Source organism: Rutilus rutilus, assembly GCF_951802725.1.
Source record: "Rutilus rutilus genome assembly, chromosome: 17".
NCBI classification, from domain to species: domain Eukaryota; kingdom Metazoa; phylum Chordata; class Actinopteri; order Cypriniformes; family Leuciscidae; genus Rutilus; species Rutilus rutilus.
Genome location: NC_140230.1, coordinates 19,166,217 through 19,189,809, shown reverse-complemented (window position 1 = coordinate 19,189,809; position 23,593 = coordinate 19,166,217). Strand labels below are relative to the sequence as shown.

The 23,593-nt window shown below is 36.3% G+C and overlaps 3 protein-coding genes across 7 annotated transcripts in view; all 3 read left to right on the top strand.

The window, feature by feature from the left end:
- shc1 (SHC (Src homology 2 domain containing) transforming protein 1) overlaps window positions 1-7,326 on the top strand; it is a 39,662-nt gene extending 32,336 nt beyond the window's left edge. For both annotated transcript variants that reach the window (XM_084435442.1, XM_084435441.1), the window contains 5 exons: window positions 820-979; window positions 1,572-1,629; window positions 1,982-2,104; window positions 4,153-4,388; window positions 4,482-7,326. In XM_084435442.1, the coding sequence (XP_084291568.1) occupies window positions 820-979; window positions 1,572-1,629; window positions 1,982-2,104; window positions 4,153-4,388; window positions 4,482-4,610 (706 nt within the window). In that variant the 3' untranslated portion in view covers window positions 4,611-7,326. The remainder of the gene's footprint in view (window positions 1-819; window positions 980-1,571; window positions 1,630-1,981; window positions 2,105-4,152; window positions 4,389-4,481) is intronic.
- An 825-nt stretch (window positions 7,327-8,151) lies between these two features.
- Window positions 8,152-9,325, top strand: lenep (lens epithelial protein). Its single transcript, XM_084435443.1, has 2 exons — window positions 8,152-8,499; window positions 9,216-9,325. The coding sequence occupies exon 1, from the start codon at window positions 8,299-8,301 to the stop codon at window positions 8,488-8,490; it is 192 nt and encodes a 63-aa protein (XP_084291569.1). The 5' UTR covers window positions 8,152-8,298; the 3' UTR covers window positions 8,491-8,499; window positions 9,216-9,325.
- Window positions 9,326-10,446: 1,121 nt separating this feature from the next.
- pbxip1b (pre-B-cell leukemia homeobox interacting protein 1b) lies at window positions 10,447-23,475 on the top strand. Of its 4 annotated transcripts, XM_084385887.1 has the most exons (11): window positions 10,634-10,765; window positions 12,510-12,598; window positions 14,525-14,725; window positions 14,904-15,042; window positions 15,112-15,183; window positions 16,823-17,038; window positions 17,825-17,848; window positions 19,371-19,414; window positions 19,536-19,652; window positions 19,971-20,238; window positions 20,418-23,475. In XM_084385887.1, the coding sequence occupies exons 2-11, from the start codon at window positions 12,536-12,538 to the stop codon at window positions 21,785-21,787; spliced, it is 2,514 nt and encodes an 837-aa protein (XP_084242013.1). In that variant the 5' UTR covers window positions 10,634-10,765; window positions 12,510-12,535; the 3' UTR covers window positions 21,788-23,475. The 4 variants fall into 4 exon arrangements, with proteins under 4 accessions (XP_084242011.1, XP_084242014.1, XP_084242012.1 ...); XM_084385885.1 differs by having other exon boundaries at window positions 10,447-10,765; window positions 14,904-15,183; XM_084385888.1 differs by lacking the exon at window positions 17,825-17,848 and having other exon boundaries at window positions 10,589-10,765.
- The last annotated feature ends 118 nt before the right edge of the window (window positions 23,476-23,593 follow it).

Here is a 23,593-nt window from a genome sequence, read left to right as displayed (position 1 = left end):
TGTCTATTTGCACTGCTTACCCACATCATACACTGTGAAACATCCTAACAAATGAGTTTGTCCAGTTAAAATTACTAAAAATCTGCCAGATATACCAAATGTACTTTATATTCAACATACTATCTATAGAAACAAGTATTAATGTCTTAAGCAATGTTGTATCTCAAGAGCAGTGTTGATATTGCTAACAAAATAAAATAGCCTATCCCCCGGTTTCACAGACAAGGCTTAAGCTAGTCCCAGATTAAAATGCATGTTTGAGCTGGTTTAACTGAAAGCAACTTGCACTGACAAATCTTAAAATATATCAGTGCCATTGTTTTGTCTTAAGATGTGCATCAGTGCTGTTTTTTTTTTTTTAAGGCAAGTTTATAAAAGCTACTTAAATGTCCTAATTTAACTATGACCTAAGCCTGGCTTAATCTAAGCCCTGTCTGTGAAACCAGGTTTCAATATTGTATTCAATATAATATTGCTTAATAGAAATATATAAAAAAAAAAAAAAATGACAAAAGCACGTAACAAAATGACTAAAATCTAAACTAAAATTTAAATGAACTAAAAATTTAAAAAGCTTTCAAAATATTATGAATACTGTAATGGTATATATAATACTAAAATAACACTGCTCAATAAATGATGTGTGCTGTTTTAAGGATTTGTAGAAATTTTGACTAGAAATGTCAAAAAAAGTTATTTTTTGGAGTGTTTTTTGTTGTTCCTACTACTGGTTGTTCACTGGTTGTTTCATAACAAAGCAATACATAATTTAACATCACTCAAACATGTAAATATAATAATACTGTAACTCTCTCTTAGGATGGCTCCTTTCGATGGGTCAGCCTGGGAGGAGGAGGAAGAGGACTTGGCTCCACCCCCAGAGGTTCCGTATTACAATAACTTCCCGGGTAAACAGCCTCCCCCTGGAGGCCTGGTTGATATGAGAAACCGTCCTGGACACAGTACAGGAGCCACGCTGGTGAGACACATTTCTACGAGCATGTGTTAGTCAGTTAGTTTGATTTGATCTCGAGTCTTTTGAACCTGTGCACAAATAAAGTGGTGTTCAGTGACCATTAAATTGCAACAAGTGTCTTTTATGTGTTATGAGTGAATCATTGAGTCATTGAATTGATTCGGTAAATAGAACGTTCTTCGAAACAAATCTAAATTTTGTGAATTTAAAAATCTATGAAGACAGCACGTAAGCATCATAAGCATTTTCATTACAAATGACGTATACAAAAATACAATTATTAATTATTGCTATTTAATTTTAAATAATTGAATCTAATCTAATGAATGCTATTAGATGATGGTACAGTAAGTCTTCACAGGCTGAAAAGCCACCAAAGCCGTCACACATTTCAAAACTAGAGCTCATCGTCTTCAAAAGAGAGAGACTTCAGTGAACAAGAACTATAATTAAGTGTATAAACATGATTTAGTGTATAAAAAGGGATTTTCATTAACTTAAATATTTATTCAAAAACACAGATTCATTCATTAACGAAACACGACTAGTGAATAAATGTGTGTCATCAACACTCTAATGCGATATGTCTCCACAGCCCTATGGACAGCCCTGCCAGAACGAAATTCACAAGCAGCCTCTACCTCCTCTACCAGGTCAGGTTTACACACACACACACATGCGCGCTTCACACTGATAATCCCTGCCCTGTTTCTTCATAGTGCCACATAGTATTTGTCAGTCTTATATTGTCACACTTCCCTACATTTCAATTTCCTCTCAGCTGAGACTGTCATTGTACAGAGTGAGTCAGCGGTTTTTCTGTCACTGTCCATTGCTCTCTGTTGGACGCTGCCCAAACCTATTACACAGCTCCTTTGAGAGGTGGCTTCTGGATCGCCGGCCTTGCTGACAATAGGACTCAGAATGGCACCGCTTAAGCACACTCACCTGAAGGTTAACTCAGTTTAACCTCACTGTTAGCCTCTCTTTCTCTCTCCTTTTCAGTGGGTGTTAAGGAGGGAGGCTTGTTTGATGACCCCTCATACGTCAATGTGGATAAACCCCGCCTCCCAGCGGGGGCGGCAGCAGCAGCCAATGGAAATGCTCACAGAGATGCGTTTGACATGAGTGAGTAACACTTGCTGGATGATATAGTGTAACAAAAAGACGTTTTGATGATATTTGATATTTATGTATTTCCTCTAAAATGGCTTTTAAAAAAACGTAGCAAATTTTTAAATATTCAAAACATGTTCTCCATACATTTTCAGTAAATGAACACAAGATATGTATGAAGAGTTCAGATGCAAAAGCCTCTAAGTGCCATCTGAAATTTTCTTCTTGAATGATCATTTTTATCAAGCTTGTATATTTAAGTTCACTAATTTCACTTAAATAGCAATGAAAATGACCTATTAATTGTCATTTAAGTGAAACTACTGAACTTAAATATACGAGCTTGATAAAAATGAGATATATATATATATATATATATATATATATATATATATATATATATATATATATATATATATATATTTATTTATTTATATATATATATATATATATATATATATATATATATATATATATATATATATATATATATATATATATATATATATATATATATATATATATATATATATATATATTTATTTATATATATATATATATATATATATATATATATATATATATATGCATCACTATAACAATAAAATATAGCAAAATATATAAAACATTTTCCACAATTTCATTTATTTAATAAATTTCATTAACTGAACACAAGGAAGAATGTGTTATTTATTTATATTGTGTGTGCATCAATATAAGAATATGCATAGCAATAAACAGCAGCACATAAAAACATTTTAATACATTACAAATTCCACTTAGGCCCTTTTATTTTGAAATGATGACGCAAACAAATGCTTGAATCATTGTTTTCAATTAATTATTTCGTACAGTCTGATTTGTCCAAAATAAATCAGTTGTTAACCTCACATTGCAGTGCCAAACTTGTACAGTGTAAAACAATGTGATGTTAGAATGTTACAGCTAGATGCTTAGCAACCGACAACCATTTGAGACTCGTATTTGCGTGCTTTGGACGGTCACGGAAACACAGCGCATTGCATATAAACAGTAAACTCAGTGTTTGAGAGGAAACATGTAAAATGCTGATAGAAATAGATAATTTAGGGCTTTTCACACTTGAAATAGTTAACCGTGGATCATTTTAAACCCCGGCTAAACAGAATCCTGGGTTATTTTTATTTACTTATTTCAAGTATCACACTGCTCATACTATACCCAAGGTTAAAAGTTAATCCTGGGTATTCATAAACTGCCGTTTCACACTGCACATTCCTAAACCCTGGGTTAAAGTCCTTATTTGCAGTGTCAGTGTTACTGACTGGACAAACTCAGCACATGACCTGTTTACATAAAGGCTCTAGCATTGCGCGTCCTCATATTACACGCTGTTAATATATATATATATAAAAATGTATATACATCGTGTTTCCGTGACTGTCCAAAGCGTGTGAACATAAGGCACGCGATTGGTTATCGGTTGCTAAGCATCTCGTTGTAACATTTTAACACTGCATCGTTTCACACTGTACAAGTTTGGGACCGCAATGCGGAGTTGATACCGCAAAAACGGTGCTGACCCTGCATCTAAATTAAAAGTGTGAAACTCTCCTTTACCTGGGGTTAAAAGCTGTTTTAGAATGACGATAACCCGGGGTTAAGAGCAGTGTGAAAAGCCCTTTTGAGTGAAGACACTTTAATTCTTGCCTTTGTAATCCGAAATGTCCATTCAATATAAACTCGATAGTACAGTCGGCAATAATGCTAGAGCTTTTATGTAAACAGGTTGCGTGCTGCGTTCATCCAATTAATGACACTGACATCGCAAATATGCAAATAAGACTGTTAACCCAGGGTTTAGGAATGTGCAATGTGAAACATCAGCTTACGAATACACAGAATTAATTGTTAACCCCCGGGTAAATTAAGAAGCAGGATAACCCAGGATTCCGTTGACCCGGGGTTTAGAATGACCCAGGGTTAACTATTTCAAGTGTAAAATAGCTTTTTAGTAGTACAGTTATAGATGCTAGATAGAAAAACTGAAAGTAAATTCACCAAAGATTTCGGTCTTTTAGAGCCATTTGATGCTGCTTTAGGGGTGTCGGGAGCAGTGGCGCCCCCTCTGGCAGAGCAGCTGCAGAACGAGCCCTGGTTCCACGGACCTCTAAGCCGCAGGCAGGCCGAAAGACTCCTGACCAAGGATGGAGACTTCCTGGTGCGGGAGTCAGGCACCACACCAGGCCAGTACGTCCTCACTGGACAGCAGGGCAGCCAAGCCAAACACCTGCTTCTGGTGGATCCAGAGGGAGTGGTGAGTAAGATGGTGGTCCTTATTAAAACGTTCTATGATTCTTTAACATTAATGACTATTTAACTTCTGTATCTTTCCTTTCACAATTTGTAGGTGCGCACCAAAGACCACCGCTTCGAGAGTGTCAGTCACTTGATTAGCTATCACATGGACAACCGCCTGCCAATCATCTCAGCAGGAAGCGAGGTGTGTCTGCAGCAGCCTGTCGATCGCCGAGCTTGAGTAAAAAGGCAGATTTTTCTCCACCACCCTTTTTAGAGAAAAAAAACTCCTCCCTTTCCCTCTCCCTTTTTTTTTTTTTTTTTTTGCCAGACTCTTTTAGAGAAAGACTTTTTTTTTCCAAAATGGGAGTGTAAGCTAATCATATCTTCACAGAAACACAGAATTTTGTACCGCATCAACCACCGGCCATGAAATTAAGAAGCAATGCAATCATTCTACTTGAAATAAGCGATTACAAAAAGCCAAACGATAAGGCGTCTGAAAGAGAAGCTGAAGCGTAATGGATATGACATCACTTCCCCAACACAATATCGTGTCTTGAAAAAAGACTGGGGTGCACCTGTAACCATGGCAACAGGCCCAGGCATTTTTAGAGTCAAGAGTTGATGTGAATGTACTAAAACTGCAGAACCTTTGTAGCACTCTAAAGATTCACATCTATGGCATTGAGCGAAATCCAAAGACTCAAGCTTCATATTGGTCGTTCATTTTCAGAGAGCCGTTTTGTTGTGGTCGGTTTGTAAAATCCTCGCATTGCCGTGGTCTCAAGACTGTTTGATGAATATGCAAAACCTTAAAGAGAATACAGCGCTCATTCTCCAATCACAGATGTCACCGTCCACATCAAATGAATCACATCCTTTGCAATTCCTACCGGAATTTCCAGTGTTCCCATCAAGGGATAACACTCAAAATGCCTCTTATTCTCACCCTCACAAAACCCTTTACAGATCCGAACATGATGCCCTAGGAAAATTGGGAATTTTGGCTTTTTTGGGAACACCCCTGAACATATGTGAAAGCTTTAGCAGCAAAGAAGCTGTGTGGATTTTTCCTTATGCAATTAAGTAGACTCTGTGAGGAACTTACGCTGCTCGTTATGAGGTATTATGAACTAGTGTGTGGGGAAAAGGGAACATTCCTTTTCCACATAACATCATATATATATCAGCCTGGGAGAAAAGGGACGAGAGAAAAAAAAATGAAGTGCAATCTGTCAACATGGATGAGTAAGCCGGAAAAGGACTGAGGGACTGCGGTTTGATATCAAACAGTTTAAAGCCTAATTATGATGTCATTTTAACCAGGAATTTGTTGCAATGATCAGCTGACGACATTATCGTCCGGTTGGTTTTATTCTGGGAAATGGAGGTTCTATTTTTCTTTGTCTTTTCCTCTATTCGCATTGACTATCAGTTTTCACTTGTATCGGAAGTTTCAGCTGCTTCGGTGTGTTCAGAGCCTTGTCACAAGAGAAAGTGTGAGGATATGATGCGTATCGTGAAATATGCATCTTTTTTTTAAGGTTCACTCTGCATTTTAATGATGCATATTGCAAGGGGACAATCCATCCAGGAAGAGGAACAGCACTCCAAACGAAATCTGAACGTGTCTTTGCAGCCACAAGTGCAGTTTTTTTGTTGAAGCCACAGACAGGAAACCACTTTTTTCATCTTTGTTTGCTCTGAAATTGATTGTGCCTTTTTCACCGAACACAGACACAACGATAAAACACAGTCGCCTTTTGTGGTCCTATGGGTAATCATGACACTTTCTTTTCTGAAAAAATAATCAACTGCAAAAATGACACAAGTTAAGTGAGGCTTAGTACAGATTTTGGGAAAGCAGTCTTCATTTTCTTCCGCATGTTAATTCTGCTATGCTGTTTTTACTGTGCTTAGTTTAGTGCTGAACTGTGGGTTAAATACATTCGGTTAGCATAACGTTATGTTGCTTAAACTTGCGTTTGTGAATAAACACCTTGTTCTGTCTCTTATTCGGAGACCAACATTAGATGCCCTGTAAGACGACATGTAAATAAGCTTTGCTTATGCTAATAGCTATGTCTAAAACCAGTCATTTACTGTGTGGATCTGTGTCAAATGTAGAATTTGCAAACTCGCAGGATTGTACTGGGTAAAAAAAACAAAAGGTGTAAGATTTGACTAGCTCTCCTGAAGACAACGTCATCACATTGTGTTCATCACTCACGTCTATGTAAATGATAAGGATTTGCTTAGTCAGATATACAAAGGCCCTTTATCTGGATGCTTTATGAATCTGAAATGGGCAACTTTTATTTTTAGCCTTTTTAGTGGATGCAAGTTGTGTATTTTGAGTCATTGGTCAACATTCATTCCACATTATAAAATCCAGATGGATTCCAGCTGCAGCTGTATGTGACCAGCCCTCACGCTTAAGTGATTTTTAGCCTGTTATAATTCAAATTTATGCATTGAATGTTTTTTTTTAATCATTTGACGTCAGTTTTTATGTGCTGATGGCACCACAGATCTGGTCACTCTGGTAATGGAGTTTAAACAAAGTGTGTGTGTGTGTGTGTGTGTGTGGATGCGTACATACACACAGGGCTGGAATGGTCTGGAATAATCTGGCTATTACAACTCTGACTCACCACTCAACAGTTTGCTCATTTTCATATTTCACAGCGGCCTTTTGTTGCATGGAAACCCTTCCTGTTATTGTGGTAATGGTGACTTTTGTGTTGTGGTTGGTTGTTTGCTATTTTTGAAGCCAAAGGCTGTCTTTTTCTTATTTGCCTATATAATTGTTGCTTCTTCTTTTTTTTTTTTAAACAAAATACATGTTTTTGATTATTTTAATAATTCGTTTTATGTTGTTGTTCTTTGGGGAAAACATAAATGTTTACACCTGTATCAAACGATAGATTACATATATAAATACATATATATCATTCACCTTTCTGCATTTCATTTTTACCTATTGCCTTGTTTAGCACAAAGTCCTTTTAAATGATAAAACGGACATTTATTTGAGCGGCTCTAATCTAGATCCCTTTTATATACCAGACAGCTTCAAATAATGTGCATAAATCTAATGCTCAAGGGGTTCACGGGCCCTAAATGTGTCAGATCTCAGATTCTTATTGCTGTAATGGCCATGACATTATTCAGTAACACTTTACATTAAGGTTTCATTTGTTAAAATTAGTATGTGAGTTAACTTGAACTAACAATGAACAATACTTCTACAGCATTTATTAATCTTATTCAATGATAACTTCTACATTTACTACACTCTTAATAATAAAGGTTTCAAAATGAGGTTTTCTAATGTAACTAACATGAATAAGAAATGAACGAATAGATTTTTACTAACTTTAACAAAGATTAATAAATGCTTTGAAACATAATGCTCATTGTTAGTTTATGTTCGCTAATGCACTTACGTGTTAACAAATAAGACCTTATTGTAAAGTTACCAATAGTTTGTGACATTGATCATATTATTACTGAATAAATAACATGAGAACAGACTATCTGTATTTGTGTGTGCACTATGGAGCAATATTTTGACAGTCATTCAGGACCTTTCAGTGAACAGTAGAGGAATTAGAGATGAACAATAGGTAGATGAGAGATGTTGTGAGGCCATTGTGTAATGGCAGGTGAACAGTTAGCTGGCATTTTCCACAGCTGAATAAAACCCATTTTACAGGGGGCACTGGGTCCGTGTATCCCTGTCAGAGCCATAGAGCGAGAACGCAGTTCACTTCAGGGTTTCTTCAGAAGAGAGGTTACGGTTGAGTGAAAAAGTGGAGACCCACAACGCGCAGCGGCAAACAAGGACCTGGCCCGCTCTCCTCCAGTCCCTCCCTTCAAGTATTGCTCGCGCTCTCCAGTCGGCCGTGGAGCGTTGGAGAGAGATGCACCCAGAGCGCCCGCTGCCCCATGCCATGCCCTCCTCACTGGGCAAAAACCTGAGAGATGCAGCCATGGGGATGGGCCGTGGCAAAGGCATCCTGGGAGGAAATGTGGCGTATGGAGCTATCCAGTCTCTTAAAGAGTGCCTCTACTTCCTGCTCTGCTGCTGGTGCATCAAAGAGATCTTGGACTGAGAAAGAAAGGTAACTTAAAACAAATTAGGAAAATAAATGATTGTATGTACCAACATAGCATAGGCTACAATCAGTGTTATTTCAGTATTTATATAGGCTACTACTAGTTAAATTTTATAAATATTTTAAAATTGGCTTCCAGTTTTATATTTTCAGTCATTTCAATTTAGTTTGAAGTTTTTTGTATATTTTTATTTAGCTTTAATTTCTTTTTATTTGAGTTTTAGTCATTTAAGTAGGCCTTCTTCAAATCAAATTTAACATTTCAGTTATTTGTCACGTTGCAACATTTCTAATTTTCGTTTAAGTTTTTCATCAAAAATGTATAATTTGTTTTATTTCAACTACGGAAACGGGGTTTTTAATAGTTTTAACTTTTGTTTTAATATCAATATGACTACAAAAAAGCAAGTATTTTAAATGTCAGGTTTCAAGAACTATAAGATATTAATGCTAAGCAATATTTAATGCTCATTTATATCGATGATTCAAACATTTAATGAAACAAAGCGAGGGCTCACAAACATTTAGCCTTGACCTTGTTTAATTGTGTGCAGTCTACTGATGCTACCGTTAGGGGGCGCCCCATGCAACCCCAAAAATCTACTGAATGTGTTATTCTAAATACTAGTAAATAAATACCATGTTACTAGTATATTAATTGCCAGATCATATCTAAAGCAGATTTACAGTGTTATTTATTATGTCTTTTTCTTTTTTTTTAGAGTTTTTGAGCCAATGGATGATTCATCACAGCTGTGTTGTTGATGTGCTGGCCTGAATCCAGATATCTTCACACATGCATAAACACACATGCCTTACAAGCATCAGAGGCTGCTGTAGTAATGCGCTTTAAAGCAGTATTGTTAAATTGTGCAATAAATAAAAATAATATATAAAAAACTGATTGTGTATAAACTGGTGTGTCCCCCCCATGTAACAAAAATACATTATGCAGATACAAGTTGAACAAATACAGTATGCCATAAATATGCTCATTAAAATACATACTAAACATTTTACATAAATGGTTATGAAATGTGTTGGTGAAAAGAATGCATGGTGAAATGAAGTAGCATATCATCATATGCTTTATCAGAATAAATAAAATAAACTGAGGTATTACACTCAAGGTCAATGTAGAGTCACTTATCTGTCTGTACACTGTACAATAATATTGTTGGTTTAACTTAAAAAAGTAAGTAACCTGGTTGCCTTAATATTTTGAGTTCATTGGAATTAAAAATTTGAGTTAATGCAATGAAGGATATTTGTTATTTCAAAATATGATGTTATCTGAACCACATGAATTAGAGTTTCTGAAGATGATGTTGGTTGCGCTATCTATAATGTAAAACTCGTCACCATGCACAATGCCTGGGTGTTTTGAGTGGTTGATATGGCATCGTTTTTGTACAGTATGACATAGTTGTAGCATGTTAAAGCAGATGTTGGGGTATTCTGGGTGGTTTTTCCTATTAGTAAAAAAGTGATATAAGCACATGAACAGTGATATTAGGGTCCCTAGATATGGCTCAGATCTCTTTCAAAAGTCCAGGCCTATAAATAAAAATAAAAATAAAATGTTATTATATATTTTTTGTTAATTATAGTCTCTTTTTTTTATCAGTATGTTTTCGAGACAAACAACATAAATCCAAATAAGCAAACAATAGCAAAACAACTACATAAAAATAAACTTTATTAAAATTAAAAGCATCAAAAACATGAAATTATTTTTTAAGAGAGACATATGTTGTTGATCTGTTTTTATTATTATGAAAATAATACATTCATCGGAGCAAGTGATTTAAACCACTATTTTTCTGCAAATAGCCCTTGAAATTGGTTTTGAATTTATAAAATTGTCAAAAAAACAAGTTCTTTTTTTTAGTATTAGGACACCTCTCTATGATTTTACGTAACCAGACGTATACACCAAGTCTAATTCATACGGATGAAGGGTTGTTCGGATCCTTTCCACGTTTGTTTTAGCATAATATGCTCCTCATTTTCATGTCACCTGTGTTTGTCAGTCACAAAAAAAAGGTGTGCTTTGAAGGATGGAGGATAAAGTATGCTGTCATTGGTGGAGAATGCAGCATGTGGGCGGGACATAGCTGAACGGCAAGCGCTGATTGGCGGAAAACTTTACAGACAGAAGCCGTCTCCAAGACAAAACTGCACACTGGAGTTTGCAACTTTGCACAAGAGACGAGAAAGTGGTGGATATTTAACCTGTATTAAAGACGGAAAGGTGCCTCAGAGTTACCAGGTATGGTTCTGTTTGATACTTTGACATTTTTCATATTTAACCAAACTCACATTTGTGAAACCCGTCAGCTTGTTGTTTTTTCTGTATTTCCGGCATGTGCATGTATGTGAAGTACGCCTCGGACATTTGCTTGAGGGTTTAACTGAACACTCCCATTTTGACAGCTGCCTCTGCTGAAAATATACACATACGTGTAACATACAAACACACAGAGAACATACGATGGCGTGCAGTATAATATTCATGACGCATGAAAGTAATAGTTGTGCGGATGTTCTCATATCGTCGAAATGTGTCCTTGTATGGGCATTTTATTTAGGATGAGGTGATGGGAGAGATAAGACTTACAGACGAACTGATGAAGCTTTTCCTTTCAAATCTGGGCTAACATGGTTAAACTCAGGGATAATCTAACAGTTCAAACATTTACCATGGTAGCCTACTCATATTTTCCACAAAATGCCATAGTACAGTTATTGTTACTTCTGTAAAATGATAAGTAATCAGTAATTGTTATTATTCATAATTACTTTGTAATTGTATTACATGAATATTTTAAGAAGCCTGTGAAAGCTAAGCTTTTGTCTGTGAACCTAAATGTGATATTAAATAAATACTTTACAAAAATAATGTATTATACTATTTATAATTATTTATATATCATATATATAAATATTAAATATCAGTATTTTCAGTTTTGTAACAGAATTCTCGGATAAAACCAGTTCAGGTGCACTTTGTGCTTCTTTCTGTGTTATTTTTAGCTGTTACCATCTATTTCAGACATTCTTCTATATCCTCAACAACTCTCATGGCTCATGGCTACATTGAAGAAAAAAAGCTCCCATGGGAGTCACATTATTAGCAGACCCAAATTACTGTGAAAGGAAAAAGATCCTTATTAAAAAGTGAAGTGTGTCACAAAGTGGTTCGACTGTGGTTAGGCCTCTTTCATTTTTGAAATTTGCATTGAAGATTCACCATTTTGGCTTAACTGGGTCCCATTCTTGCTCAGTCTTTGCCAGATCTTAAAATTCAGATCTACTGAATATTCATAAGATTTAGCACAAATGGAAAATGTTCGAATAAGTTTCTGTAAATGATTGTTAGACTTTGGCCCACTTGGAAAAGTAGCCCACATCAGTCTTGGTTTTCTCACTGGTATCCTGGTTGTGACAGTAGGTCCATTGCTTTGTTTTGTCTGTGCTTTGAGCAGGAGTATAACTCCACCATTCTCTTCTTGCATTAATGCCTTTAGCGCTGTTTCTCTTGACATCCTTAGTTACACAGTTCTGTGCCAAGATATTTGCCAGCAAGGGAACCGGTGGTGCAACCAATGGGAAAACACAAGGATAATACTAATGAAGTGAAAACTCTTTCACTGCATCTTCAGCTTTTCACTGTTTCCTTTCCTACTTTTTTCACTCATAGAGGCCTGTAATGGAGTCACCGTCCTCATTGAACTCGCTCACCACCATCTCTGTTATATAAACGTTGTCCATTTGGGATTACGTGACTAATGTGCACAGACAGCATTCGTGATGTATGCAAAACAGTAGTATAATACATGTTCAAAGTCCTTTACATGTCCTTTAAGTATGTTATTGTTTTGAACTCATGCAATGAAACTCAACACATATTACAGTTAACCCTTACATTTTATTATATTGTCTGTTGATTTGTCACAGAAATAGAGCTGATGAATTTCTGAAGTGTTTAAGAACACTTACTGTGTGTTTTGCAGTTGCTGGACGGAGCCGCTAGGGGGCGATGTCTGAAAACAGCAACAGTGCCAGTGGCAACAGCTGGACTCCTCTTACCCCAGGGGTAAAGGTGCGTTTCAGTGTCAGAAGCAGGGGCGGAAGTCTCTGAGGTTGGAAAATAATCATGTTGTTGCATGTCTTGATACAAGGGTCAGTGACGTTATGTTGAATCTATTGGTTTATTCACGATTGCTAATGAGACACAGATATCAGCACCACACACAAGTCCCGCGGATATAAAGGAATGAGGACATTTTATTATACCGAACTACCGACAAGTGCTGAATTACTACTCACACAGGTCAGTTTATTAGGCGAATGAAACTAGTGAGGTAACGCAGCGCTGTTTCACTTGGTCTACACCAGGGGTGCCCAACCCTGCTCCAGCCTAATCTCCAACCCTAATCAAACACACCTGAAGCAACCAATTAACGTCTTCAGGATCGCTTGAAAATTAAAGGCAGGTGTGTTTGATTAGGGTTGGAGATGAACTGTGCAGGACAGTCGATCGGCAGGAGCAGGGTTGGGCACCCCTGGTCTACACTATCACACTAAACTGCATTTGAGTGTGTTGAAAGTTATAATATTATTTTATGTGTTAGTTTGTTGGCAATATGAGACTAGCAGTAAGCTAGATCAACATTAGAATAACATACCGATCATATTCTAACATTTCATCATGTTGAGAATATAACATTGATTCGTTTTATGTACATTTGTACATGCAAGAGCGGCATCCCGGTCAAGTCGTGTCTCATGAAGCTCTGTCAAGTCGAAGTTAGTCGCGGACGTGGAGCTCTCGGCATCTCGAAAACGCCACGCCGATATTGATCCTCGTTTTATTTCTCTTTTTGTCCCAAAGTCTGCTTGCCATGGTTACTATGGCAGTACAAGCGGAAACCAGGGATAACGTGGATATTACGTTATTGACAGGCGACAAGTTACAAGGGACGTGACAAGTTTCACTATTTAAAATTGTGAATTTCTCTGAATTTACCAGTTCTTGGAAACATTTAGCATATTGTAAGCACACAATTGAAAGAAATATATAACACTGTGCAAGTGGTTTTTGGATATTTTGATACAAAATTCTTACATATTGTACCCTTAAATACACTTATGATTATGTTTTTCGTTTCTGAGTTAATATTAATGGGTATGTATTGTGGTGTGACCTTAATTACTATTAAATTATGAATGAATAACTCATGACATTAATAATAATTATAATAATAATAATTATTATTATTACTATTATACCTTTACATTGAAAATTTGATTTAAAAACATTTAGAAAATTATTCAGTACATATTCCTATTTGGAAAATACTGTATTTATTACTTGGTCACACCACATGGATTTTTTTTTTTTAGAATCATTAAATTTAATCATTTCTTGAAAATTGTATAAAAGTTTTTGAAAATCAAATTAATCCAACATGGGGAAGAAAAAAATTCAGACCTTATTTTTGTGTTTTTAGCTTTTTTATGTTGTTGTGTTGTAATTGTTGGAGCTTGTATTGCAAGACAAATTTCCGTGTACATGGACAATAAAGTGCTATCTATCTATCTATCTATCTAACTAGATTTTTTTTTTATCTTTATCATGGACACTCTTAAAGGAATAGTTCACTTAAATATTTAAATTCAGTCATCATTTACTCACCCTCAATTTGTTTCAAACCTGTATGCATTTCTGTCTTCTGCTGAACGCAAAGGAAGATATTTTGAAGAATGTCGGCACCCAGACAGTTGATGGGCCCCATTGACTTTAATAGTAGGAAAATAAAATACTATGGAAGTCAATGGGGTCCATCAACTGTTTGGTTGCCGAAGAAATTCAATAAATGATGACAGAATTTTCATTTTGAAGTTAACTATTCCTTTAATTTCACTGACCCACAACCCCATTACTCTCGTTGTAGGATATTGTGTCAAGACAATGCTAAAATTACAGAGATTAGGTTTGTTTGACAGAGACACTTTTCATGTACAGGAGTCTGGAGCTGAGAATGTGGGTCCGGTAGCTGAAGGTCATAAGGTCGAGGGGCAGCTTTCAAAAGCACCTGAGCCCTCATCGGAGGCCAACAGTGACCTGGAGAAGCGCTCCTCTGAAGCATCTGCTCACCAGCCAGAGTCACAGTTGCAGTCTGACCCAGCTCTCACCCATGGGTCAGAGCAAGCTCAGGAAACTCAGGTGTCCTCCTTGAATAAATGTTTCAGATGATCTCAAATCCTGATGGCCATAACAAATTTTACTATATGACTTTTAGGTCACCCAAAAATGAAATTTCGGTCATTTCCTCATGCGCTTTTCCTATTCCTTTAATGTCAAATAGTAACAGAATTTTGTTGATCTACCAAATGTTTGCCAGGTAACGTCTCCAGAGACGAATGATGGTAGGGCCCAGCTGAATGCAGCACATGTCAATGAAGACACCAGCTCTGTCAGTGCCACTGTTGAGGACGTCAGCTCCTGGACCCCTGACCATGAGGAACGAGAGGCCCTTACAGGTCACTCGGAGAGCCCAGTTTCTCCTGGCACTGATGTTGATTCATTCTCTGACTCATATACTCACATAGGTCCTACCTCTGGATCAAGTCCACTTCCTGCTTCAGTTTGTCAGGAAAGAGAGTCTCTGAGGAAAACTGAAGGTGAGTTCTATACAACATAAATGGTAGTGCCACATACTTTTTCCTCAGTGTATTTATATTTGATGTCTCTATGTTTTGTGTACATTTTAAAGTGTTGTTGGTGGTCAAAACGGATCTAAACTACAGTTGGCAGGTCTGATATGGAATGATGATGGACTTGCATGATGACTGGTGGCAGCTTGACAGCTTGATTTCTGTTTAATGTTGTTCTTTATATATACAGCGTTTCAACTCTGATTACATTTCGGATGCATCATTGTCTATGCTTTTTCCCTCTGGTTTAAGTGAATGTTTGCTTGTTCCTGCATCCTGAAAACACTACAGACTTCATCCTGTATTTATTGCCCAAATCTTTTTAAATGGTCTAAGATGGTCCATCAGTGTTTGTCTTTAGTTTATTCAATTTATGGTCTTTATAAGTCATTTGAAGGAAGGCTCCAGCAAAATCATTGTAGGACTTTGGCTGTGATGCTTTAAGCAGCTTGTGTAACACAACATACAGTACACTACCCTTCAAAAGGTTGTTTTTGAAAGAAGTTTTTTTATACTTCCCAAGGCTGCATTTATTTGTTTAAAAATACAGTAAAAATAGTAATATTGTGAAAGATTATTACAATTTAAAATGATTATTTTCTATTGTAATACATTTTAAATTGTAGTTTATTCCTGTGATGTCAAAGCAGATTTTTTTGCATCATTAAGGTCTTATTTGTTATCATTAGTTGATGTATTAACTACCATGAACTAACGATGAGCAAATCATTTGTTACAGTATTTATTCATCTTTGTTAATGTCAGTTAATAAAATACAGTTGTTCACAGTGCATTAACTAATGTAAACAAAAACAACTTTTGGTCTTAATAATGAATTAGTAGATGTTTAAATGAACATAAACAAAAAATGTACAATCCTTCTATAGCATTTATTAATCTTAGTTAATGTTAATAAAAGTAGGTAACTAATGAAACATTATTGTAAAGTGGTACCTCATTGATGATTTGCTGCTTAATTAAACAGTTGTGTTCGTGGAAATCATGATACTTTTTTATTTTCAAAATCCTTTGATGGAAAGGAAGTTCTAAAGAACTATTTATTTGAAACAGAAATTTGAAATATTATGTCTTTACTGTCACTTATGATAGATTTAATGGATCCCTGCTGAATAAAAGTATTAATTTCTTTCCAAAAAAATCTTTTAAACGGTATTGTAAATGTATGATAATCTTGTTTGGAAATGCTTCAGTATGGCGTGTTTTAGTCGTCTTGCTAATGTGCAGTGACTGAAGCGGCAGACCAGACTGATGCAGTTCCAGAAATAGAGCCTTATCTCAGTACACGAGTAGAGCCTCGATTCTCCAGACATCCCTAACCCTACAATCAGAGGACAGTGAATGGTTAATCACACATTCCAGGGCCAAAAAAAGGATGTTCATGTCCTACATGTGCAAATAACGTTAGCTATTTTACACACACATATGAAACATCCATAAAGACCCCCCTAAACTATTAAAAAAAAACAGAGACATGGCTGCTGTACTAACCAGCTGTAAAAAGATAGCTTTTTTTTTCCCGTGTGTTTAGAAAAAATCATGTTTTTAATATCTACTGAATATAATCATATGCCCTGTTTTTGTGTAGAGTCTAAAGGAGTGTTGGAAACAAACAGGAAGGAGGGGGATGGTTTACGAAAGAGAAAAATCTCTCACCTGGGCTCTTTGGACAAGACCGAGACAGAGGATGATGAGGAGGAAGACTTTCAGCCCCCTCAAAGAGAAGAGGAAACCGTCTTTTCCTTGAACAAGTGCATCCTTGCATCTGTAATTCTTCTAGGACTAGGAACCATTTTTTTCTCAGGTGAGCATGAGGCTCCTGTTTTCACACTTTTGGTCTAAAGATTGTTGTATTCTCTGGATTCATTATAAATGCAGTACCTAGCATGTTCAGATAATCAAATAATAATAATATTTTTAATAATACTTAAGGCCAGTTCACACTGCATGGACAAACGCCAACATACACGTTTGTTGGGTTTTGAAGGATCATTGTGTTTCCCCTGTTGGCGTTGGTCGGGGTTTGTTTTCACCTGACTGAACATGATCAATCAGCGTATGTCGGTTGGGGCAGTGTGAACGTGATGGTGTTTGTTGCCGTTTGTCTGTGCGGTGTGAATTGGCCTTTAGAAACGTATTTAATTACCATATTCAGCACTAAAATTTTAAATAAAATGTATCATTGCAAATTATATATTATCAGCATAACAATTTGAGTGAGTTAAAAAAAAAATCATAAAACTAAATGTGAATGTGAATCCATTATTTATTTATTTTTTCATAAATTGGATCATCTAGTAAAAACGATGCTGCAGTTATTAGTTGTCAGTCACTAGAGATGTCTACATGAACTACATACTTAGAAATGTGTTTGTTTGAGATAATGAAGGTCATCATTCATAAATGATGATACCACACATTCGTAATGATGGTTATAGTCAAATTCTCCAAAGACTCCTGGACAAACTGATATTGAATATGGTTTCATAAAAGGGGTCATGTGACCAAAATGTACCAATGCAGTGGCCTAAATCAGATAGTGAATTTGAATATGTTCCTGTGTCTGAGACTGAGGTGTGTTGTTCCACAGGTGTTCTCATGGATCTGGATGATGGTAGGAAGAGAGTGTGTGTGCATGTGTGTGTGTGTGTGTGTGTGCGCGCCTGGTATTCCCTACATTATTGGGACCAACCAGGATAGTAATACCACTAAATTTTGACCGTATGGGGAAATGTTTTGGTCCCCATGAGGAAAGCAGCTTATAAGTCATACTAAATTAAGTGTTTTGAAAATGTAAAAATGCAGAAGGTTTTCTGTAATGGATGGGCTTATGGGTATGGTTAGTGTGAGGGGATAGAATATACAGTTTGTACAGTATAAAAACCGTTATGTCTATGGGAAGTCCCCATAAAACATGGAAACCTGTGTGTGTGTGTGTGTGTCTGAATTGAGCTTAAAGATAATTTAGCTCAAAGTAATTTGCTGTTGAATGGTTGCTGCTTTTGTGCTATAATGAATATGCGCTATATATAAACCACTGGTTCTCAACCTTTTTGACTCCAAGGCTCCCTCATCAGATTAAGGATAAAGATTTTTTTTTTTTTAAATGGCAAATTTCTACCTGATAAAATATTTTAGAGTTTAGCAAATCTAGAAAGCTATATATTCTTATTATGCATTAAAATGGCCATTACTGATTGTATAAATATACATGACTTTTCAATGTCTAGAAATCAGATATTTAAACTTAGGCTGCCTCGTACTGTACAGTGTATAGACAGGTTTTACAAGCGTGAGAACCCTGGTTCCTGTAAGTCAATACAAAAAAAGATGGTTCATTTATTATTATTATTATTATTTTCTTTTTAGCTTATTTTAATGATTGTTTTGTCTTATTTTCCATCATTTTAAGATATCTTGAAGCACCATAGTGTGCTCCAGCGCCCTGGTTGAGAACCACTGATACAAGCTCATTGTATCTTTCACTGTATGTAACTCTAAATATGTTATAGCCTGAAATATTTTCAACACCTCACAAAATATTTTAATAACTGACTATATATTTTTTTATATCAGACATTTAATAAAACATTTTAATGCTTCATTACATCTAATAATAAGTGCATTATTTATTGTAATTGTATTATTTAACTTAATTTAAAATAAAATAAAATAAAAACTGTACTTAATATTCTTATTTTTAATAATACTTATTAATACTAATTAAGAGTTTTTTTCTTGGCACTAAATTATGTTTCCATTTGAAGTCTCATTTTTTGACCATAACGCCTGGCAGTTGCGTTTGAAATTGTTTGTGCAGCATTTTAATATCCTGCTATGTCAGTGGATGCACAACTACTCTGAACAGCTTTGAAAGATTGAAAGGCCATATCAGATTAGTGACATGAAGGATGCATACATTTAGAAAACTAATCGAAATATATAAGATTACAGATTCAATTCTGAACATTGCATGCAGTGCTGCAACCGCATGCTTTCTGTGTGATCCTTCTATCCCTATTGTTTGAATGTTACGGCTTCATGATACCTTCCCCATCTTCTTCACATTGACGTGTTGCTTTTTTTTACGATGATGTATTATCATGTGAGCTTTGGTCATGTTATTTTCCTCTCAGAAGCAGACGTGGATGTTAAAGAGCTGAAGGATCCAACAAATCAGGTCAGATCATTTGCTCTTCTGTTTTATGTGTGATTTTATTTTATTTTTTTCAGACCTACAATTTATATCTTAGTCAGTATTATATAGCCTTTTGAATTGTAGATGTATTTGTTTGTGATAGGAGTGGCTGAACCCTGAAGTCTCCAGAGACACGCCTGTTGATCTTCAGCCTCCAGATATTTTAAGCAAACAGACAAAGGAAGATCAGCAAATATTGTTACTACATGCACAACTTCAGGTACAGACATGTGCAGATCGGCGCTAAATGAAATCCAAAAGAAATCCTGAAGTCCATTTATAATGTTTCTCAAGGTTTCTTGAACCAACAACGGTTCTAATTTAGTTTATCTCTTTTTCTGTTCCTCAAGGTCTCTGGGTACAAACGCTGTTGCAATTTACTTTTGAATGATTGTTACATGCAATAAGGCTATTTCTGTATTACATAATTTTCTATTATAATTCAAAGGAGCAGGGAAACTTTAGATTTCCAATGTATGGCCCCTTTAAAGTGTTTCATCTGTTCACTGTTCATCATTTGCTCTATTTGTAAACTCAGCAACATCAAGATGAACTGAAAGCAGCGCAGCTTCAGGCAGAGGATGGAGAGAAAGAGCGTGTGAGGAGAGAAGAGCTGGAGAAGGAGTACCAGAGGATAAAAGGAGAACTAGACAGGCTACCTGCTCTTCAGAAGGAGCTGGAGCAAGAGAACGAGAGAATGAAAGAAGAAAATGTGAGAGCAAAGAAAGAGCTGGAGGCCCTGCCATCACTGCAGAGTGAACTGGAGCATCTGAGAGCCAAAGTTTCACAGCTCACACAGAGCACAGGTGCGGTAAACACACATGCACACACATCAGCAACGATCCATCACTGAAACGCATGTGCAATTTACAATCCAGTAGCATAATATGCATCTCTTTAACTTGATGCACTTCTTAAAAATGCAAAGCTCATGAAATATTTAATTCAACATATTGCTATAAACTCCATCTTAACTCTCTTCCAGAAAGAGCAGAACCTGTTCATCCCGTTGCAGCCTCTCGAGTTCCCCCTGCTGGAGACAAAAGAGATGTACCGCCCATAGACAGACAAGACATGAAGTACAGGAAGACTTGGGACAAAAAGACTGAGGAGAAAGAACAAAGCAAGGGAGACAAAGAAAGGAAAAAGAAGAAAAGTGTAAAAAAGGAAGATGACAAAGAAAGGAGCAAGAGAGGCCCTGAGGGAGAACATACTAAGGAGCAGAAGGACTGGAAAAAAGATAAAAGCCACCAGGAAGAAGGTAAAGCCGGGAAGAGAAAAGAGTGGATGAAGGACAAAAAACAAGGTGATGGTAAAATGGGGAAAGAAAGTGAAGACAAGATAGATTTTAAAGAGTGGGAGGAGAAAAAAGAATGGAAGGAAGATAAAAAGGGGAAGAAAGACAAACATGTAGGACAGGATGAGAGGAGGGGAGACAAAAAGGATACTGGGAAAAAGAAAGGGAAAGAGGTAAAGGAATGGAAACCCAAAGGGGAACGGAAAGAGGACAAAGACTGGAAAAGCGATAAACAGAGTGGTGGAAATGACCATAAAGAATGGAAAGAGAAAAAGAAAGATGAATGGAAAGGTGAAAAGGAGTGGAGAAAGGAAAAGAGTGAGGGAAAACACAATGATAAAACAGACAAAAAACGGAAAAGAGAGAGAGAGTTTCCCAAAGAGGAAGGTGGAAAAGATATGAAGGAAAAGCATTGGAGGGAGAAAGAAAGAGAGTCGAAAGATGAAGAGTGGAAAAGAGAGGGAATAAAGGAGGAGAAAAAAACCAAGGCATTCTACCATCAAAATGAGGGGAAAAAGAGTCCTAGTCTAAAGGAGAAACAGCGGAAGGAGAAACCAGACGAGACAACCTCCCATCACCACTCCGAGCCTGAGAACTACTGGAGCAAGCAGAGAGAGCGGATCCAGCACTATAACGGGCAGCGGGACACGTGCAGCGGTGTGGCCGACTGTGCTCGAGTCGAGGGACTCGCTCCTGTCGGCCTGCGGGACTTCCAAACGCTTCTCCAATCCTACATGAACAAGCTCCCGGATCCCCAGGACCAGACCTCCAGGGAAGAAGAGCTCCATAAGCTGGTGAAGGAGTTCTTCACGGATGGAGTGTTCGCTCACGATCAGCTTCCGTTCAGTGAGTTCGTGGATGACGTGGGGGACATTTTAGAAGACCTGGCGGAAGGAGAAGAGAGCGACAGCGAGGAAGAGGAGAGCGAGGAAGATGATGACGATGAGATGGAGGAATTTGAAAGGGAGGCAATGGAGAAATTTGCACTTCCAGAGGAGTTGAGGAAGGTCGAGAGGAAGGGAGAGCAGAAGAAACAGAGCGGAAGAGTGAAAGGGTGATTTGGAGGTTTCAAAAAAAGCTATCAGGCCTGATTTCCTGCTTAATCGCGTGGAGTCTCATTTCTAAAGAGCATATTCATTTTGATCAGTAAGGCTTTGCCTTTTCTTTTAATAGATAAAGCAATACTGTAAGACCTCAGTGATGCTGGTGTCCTTCTTCACAACATGACAGCTGTTTCTGCTCACTTTTCTTTTCTTTTTTTTACCTTTATTTGAACATGTACATAATTTGACCATTAAATAAAGACTCTTGAGTCGCCTGCTCAGTCATCTAAAGATCTGGGGCTGGATTCACCAAACTTTCTTAATAAAACGTGTAACTTTTATTTATCTCCTTATTTTCAAAGTTTAAGTTTAAAGTTCTTTTGATAAAACTGATGAAGAATTCAAATTTTTGAAAAATCGAACACAAAATCTTAAATGTCATCTTCAAATTCTGATGTTTAACAAATTAATTGGACCGTTCAAATATTATAATATTAAGCATTATAATACTAGATACAGAATACATATTACTACTATATTTTACTTTTATAATCTAGCATTCTTGTAAATTTGTTGGATGTTTGTTTTAGATTAAAAAACCTTGTCATCAGTGGAGAAAGACAGAAAACCCTTTTAGAGATGATGAGGTGCTTGCTACTTCAAAAAATGTATAGATGAATACATTTATCTGTATAAATATAGATTTATACAGATACAATAGATTTATTGTATTATATTTGTAGTTATATGTTAGTATACAATCAAAGTCAAATCATTTTATCAATATATTCCTGAATCCAGCTCCAGGAAAACACGCTGACAGAGGGAACGATGTCAGGAACTGAGTTTTTTGGGACTGATCTACTGTTATGGCACATCAGGTTTATGTTTAAGACCTGGCACATTTCGCACAAATATAATATTTGTCATAAGAATGAATATTCATCAGAAGAATGTAGTTCAGTGTTGAGTGTGAGAGTTAGTCAAAGCTCTTATTTTGTCTATCTTTTAAAGTAGTCATGTAACTATCCATTTGCATTTTAAGATCATACTTGTCTTAAACACTGTACAGATATTAAATAGAGTTGTGCTGATAGACTATATTAATGCTCATAATTTTTGTTATGCTCTGCTTTTTTTAAATCTTTAAATTATTTTGTTTGTCATTAGGGTTAGGACTCTTGACCCATTGTTTCTGATTTGTTTGAGAGTTTCACTGTTATTTATACATTTTAATGGAGGATACCTTTAGTAAATAACATGCCTGTATTATCTGTAATTGTTAAAAAGTGTTTCTATAGCCAGCAAAAATATAAGCAAATCCTTAGTTTTATGTAATGCAGTAAGGTTTGTTATTTTAAGGTGTGTAATATGTGTTTTTGATCTGAGTCATATTGCGGTTGTGTCAAACTGTATGCTGTTCAGGCAAAACTGCTTGCACATTTACAGCTTTCACAGACCCTTTGCTTTTTTTGAACTGTCCAATGCAAAAACTCAAGTACACTTAACTACTTAAAGGCAGCGTGCAGAAGTTTGTCACAGACCACTAAATTGTAACAAAAAGTGCAACACAGATAAATGTAATAATTAATGTATTTAGCCTTTTTAAAGTTTTAATTGCTGAAGTTCAGATGGTAATGGTAGTGGGAAATGTTTTTGCTGTAAAACTGTTTACAGAATAAAGAGGTGCATACGGTTATGCATGATGTGTTTCTTTTCAGTGATTTTTATTTTTCATACGATTTGTACATTTTTAGTAAAATGTCTTAATGAGGCCTGCTATAGTGACTGCTCACAGCTGGTAAAACTTAACTTACAGTG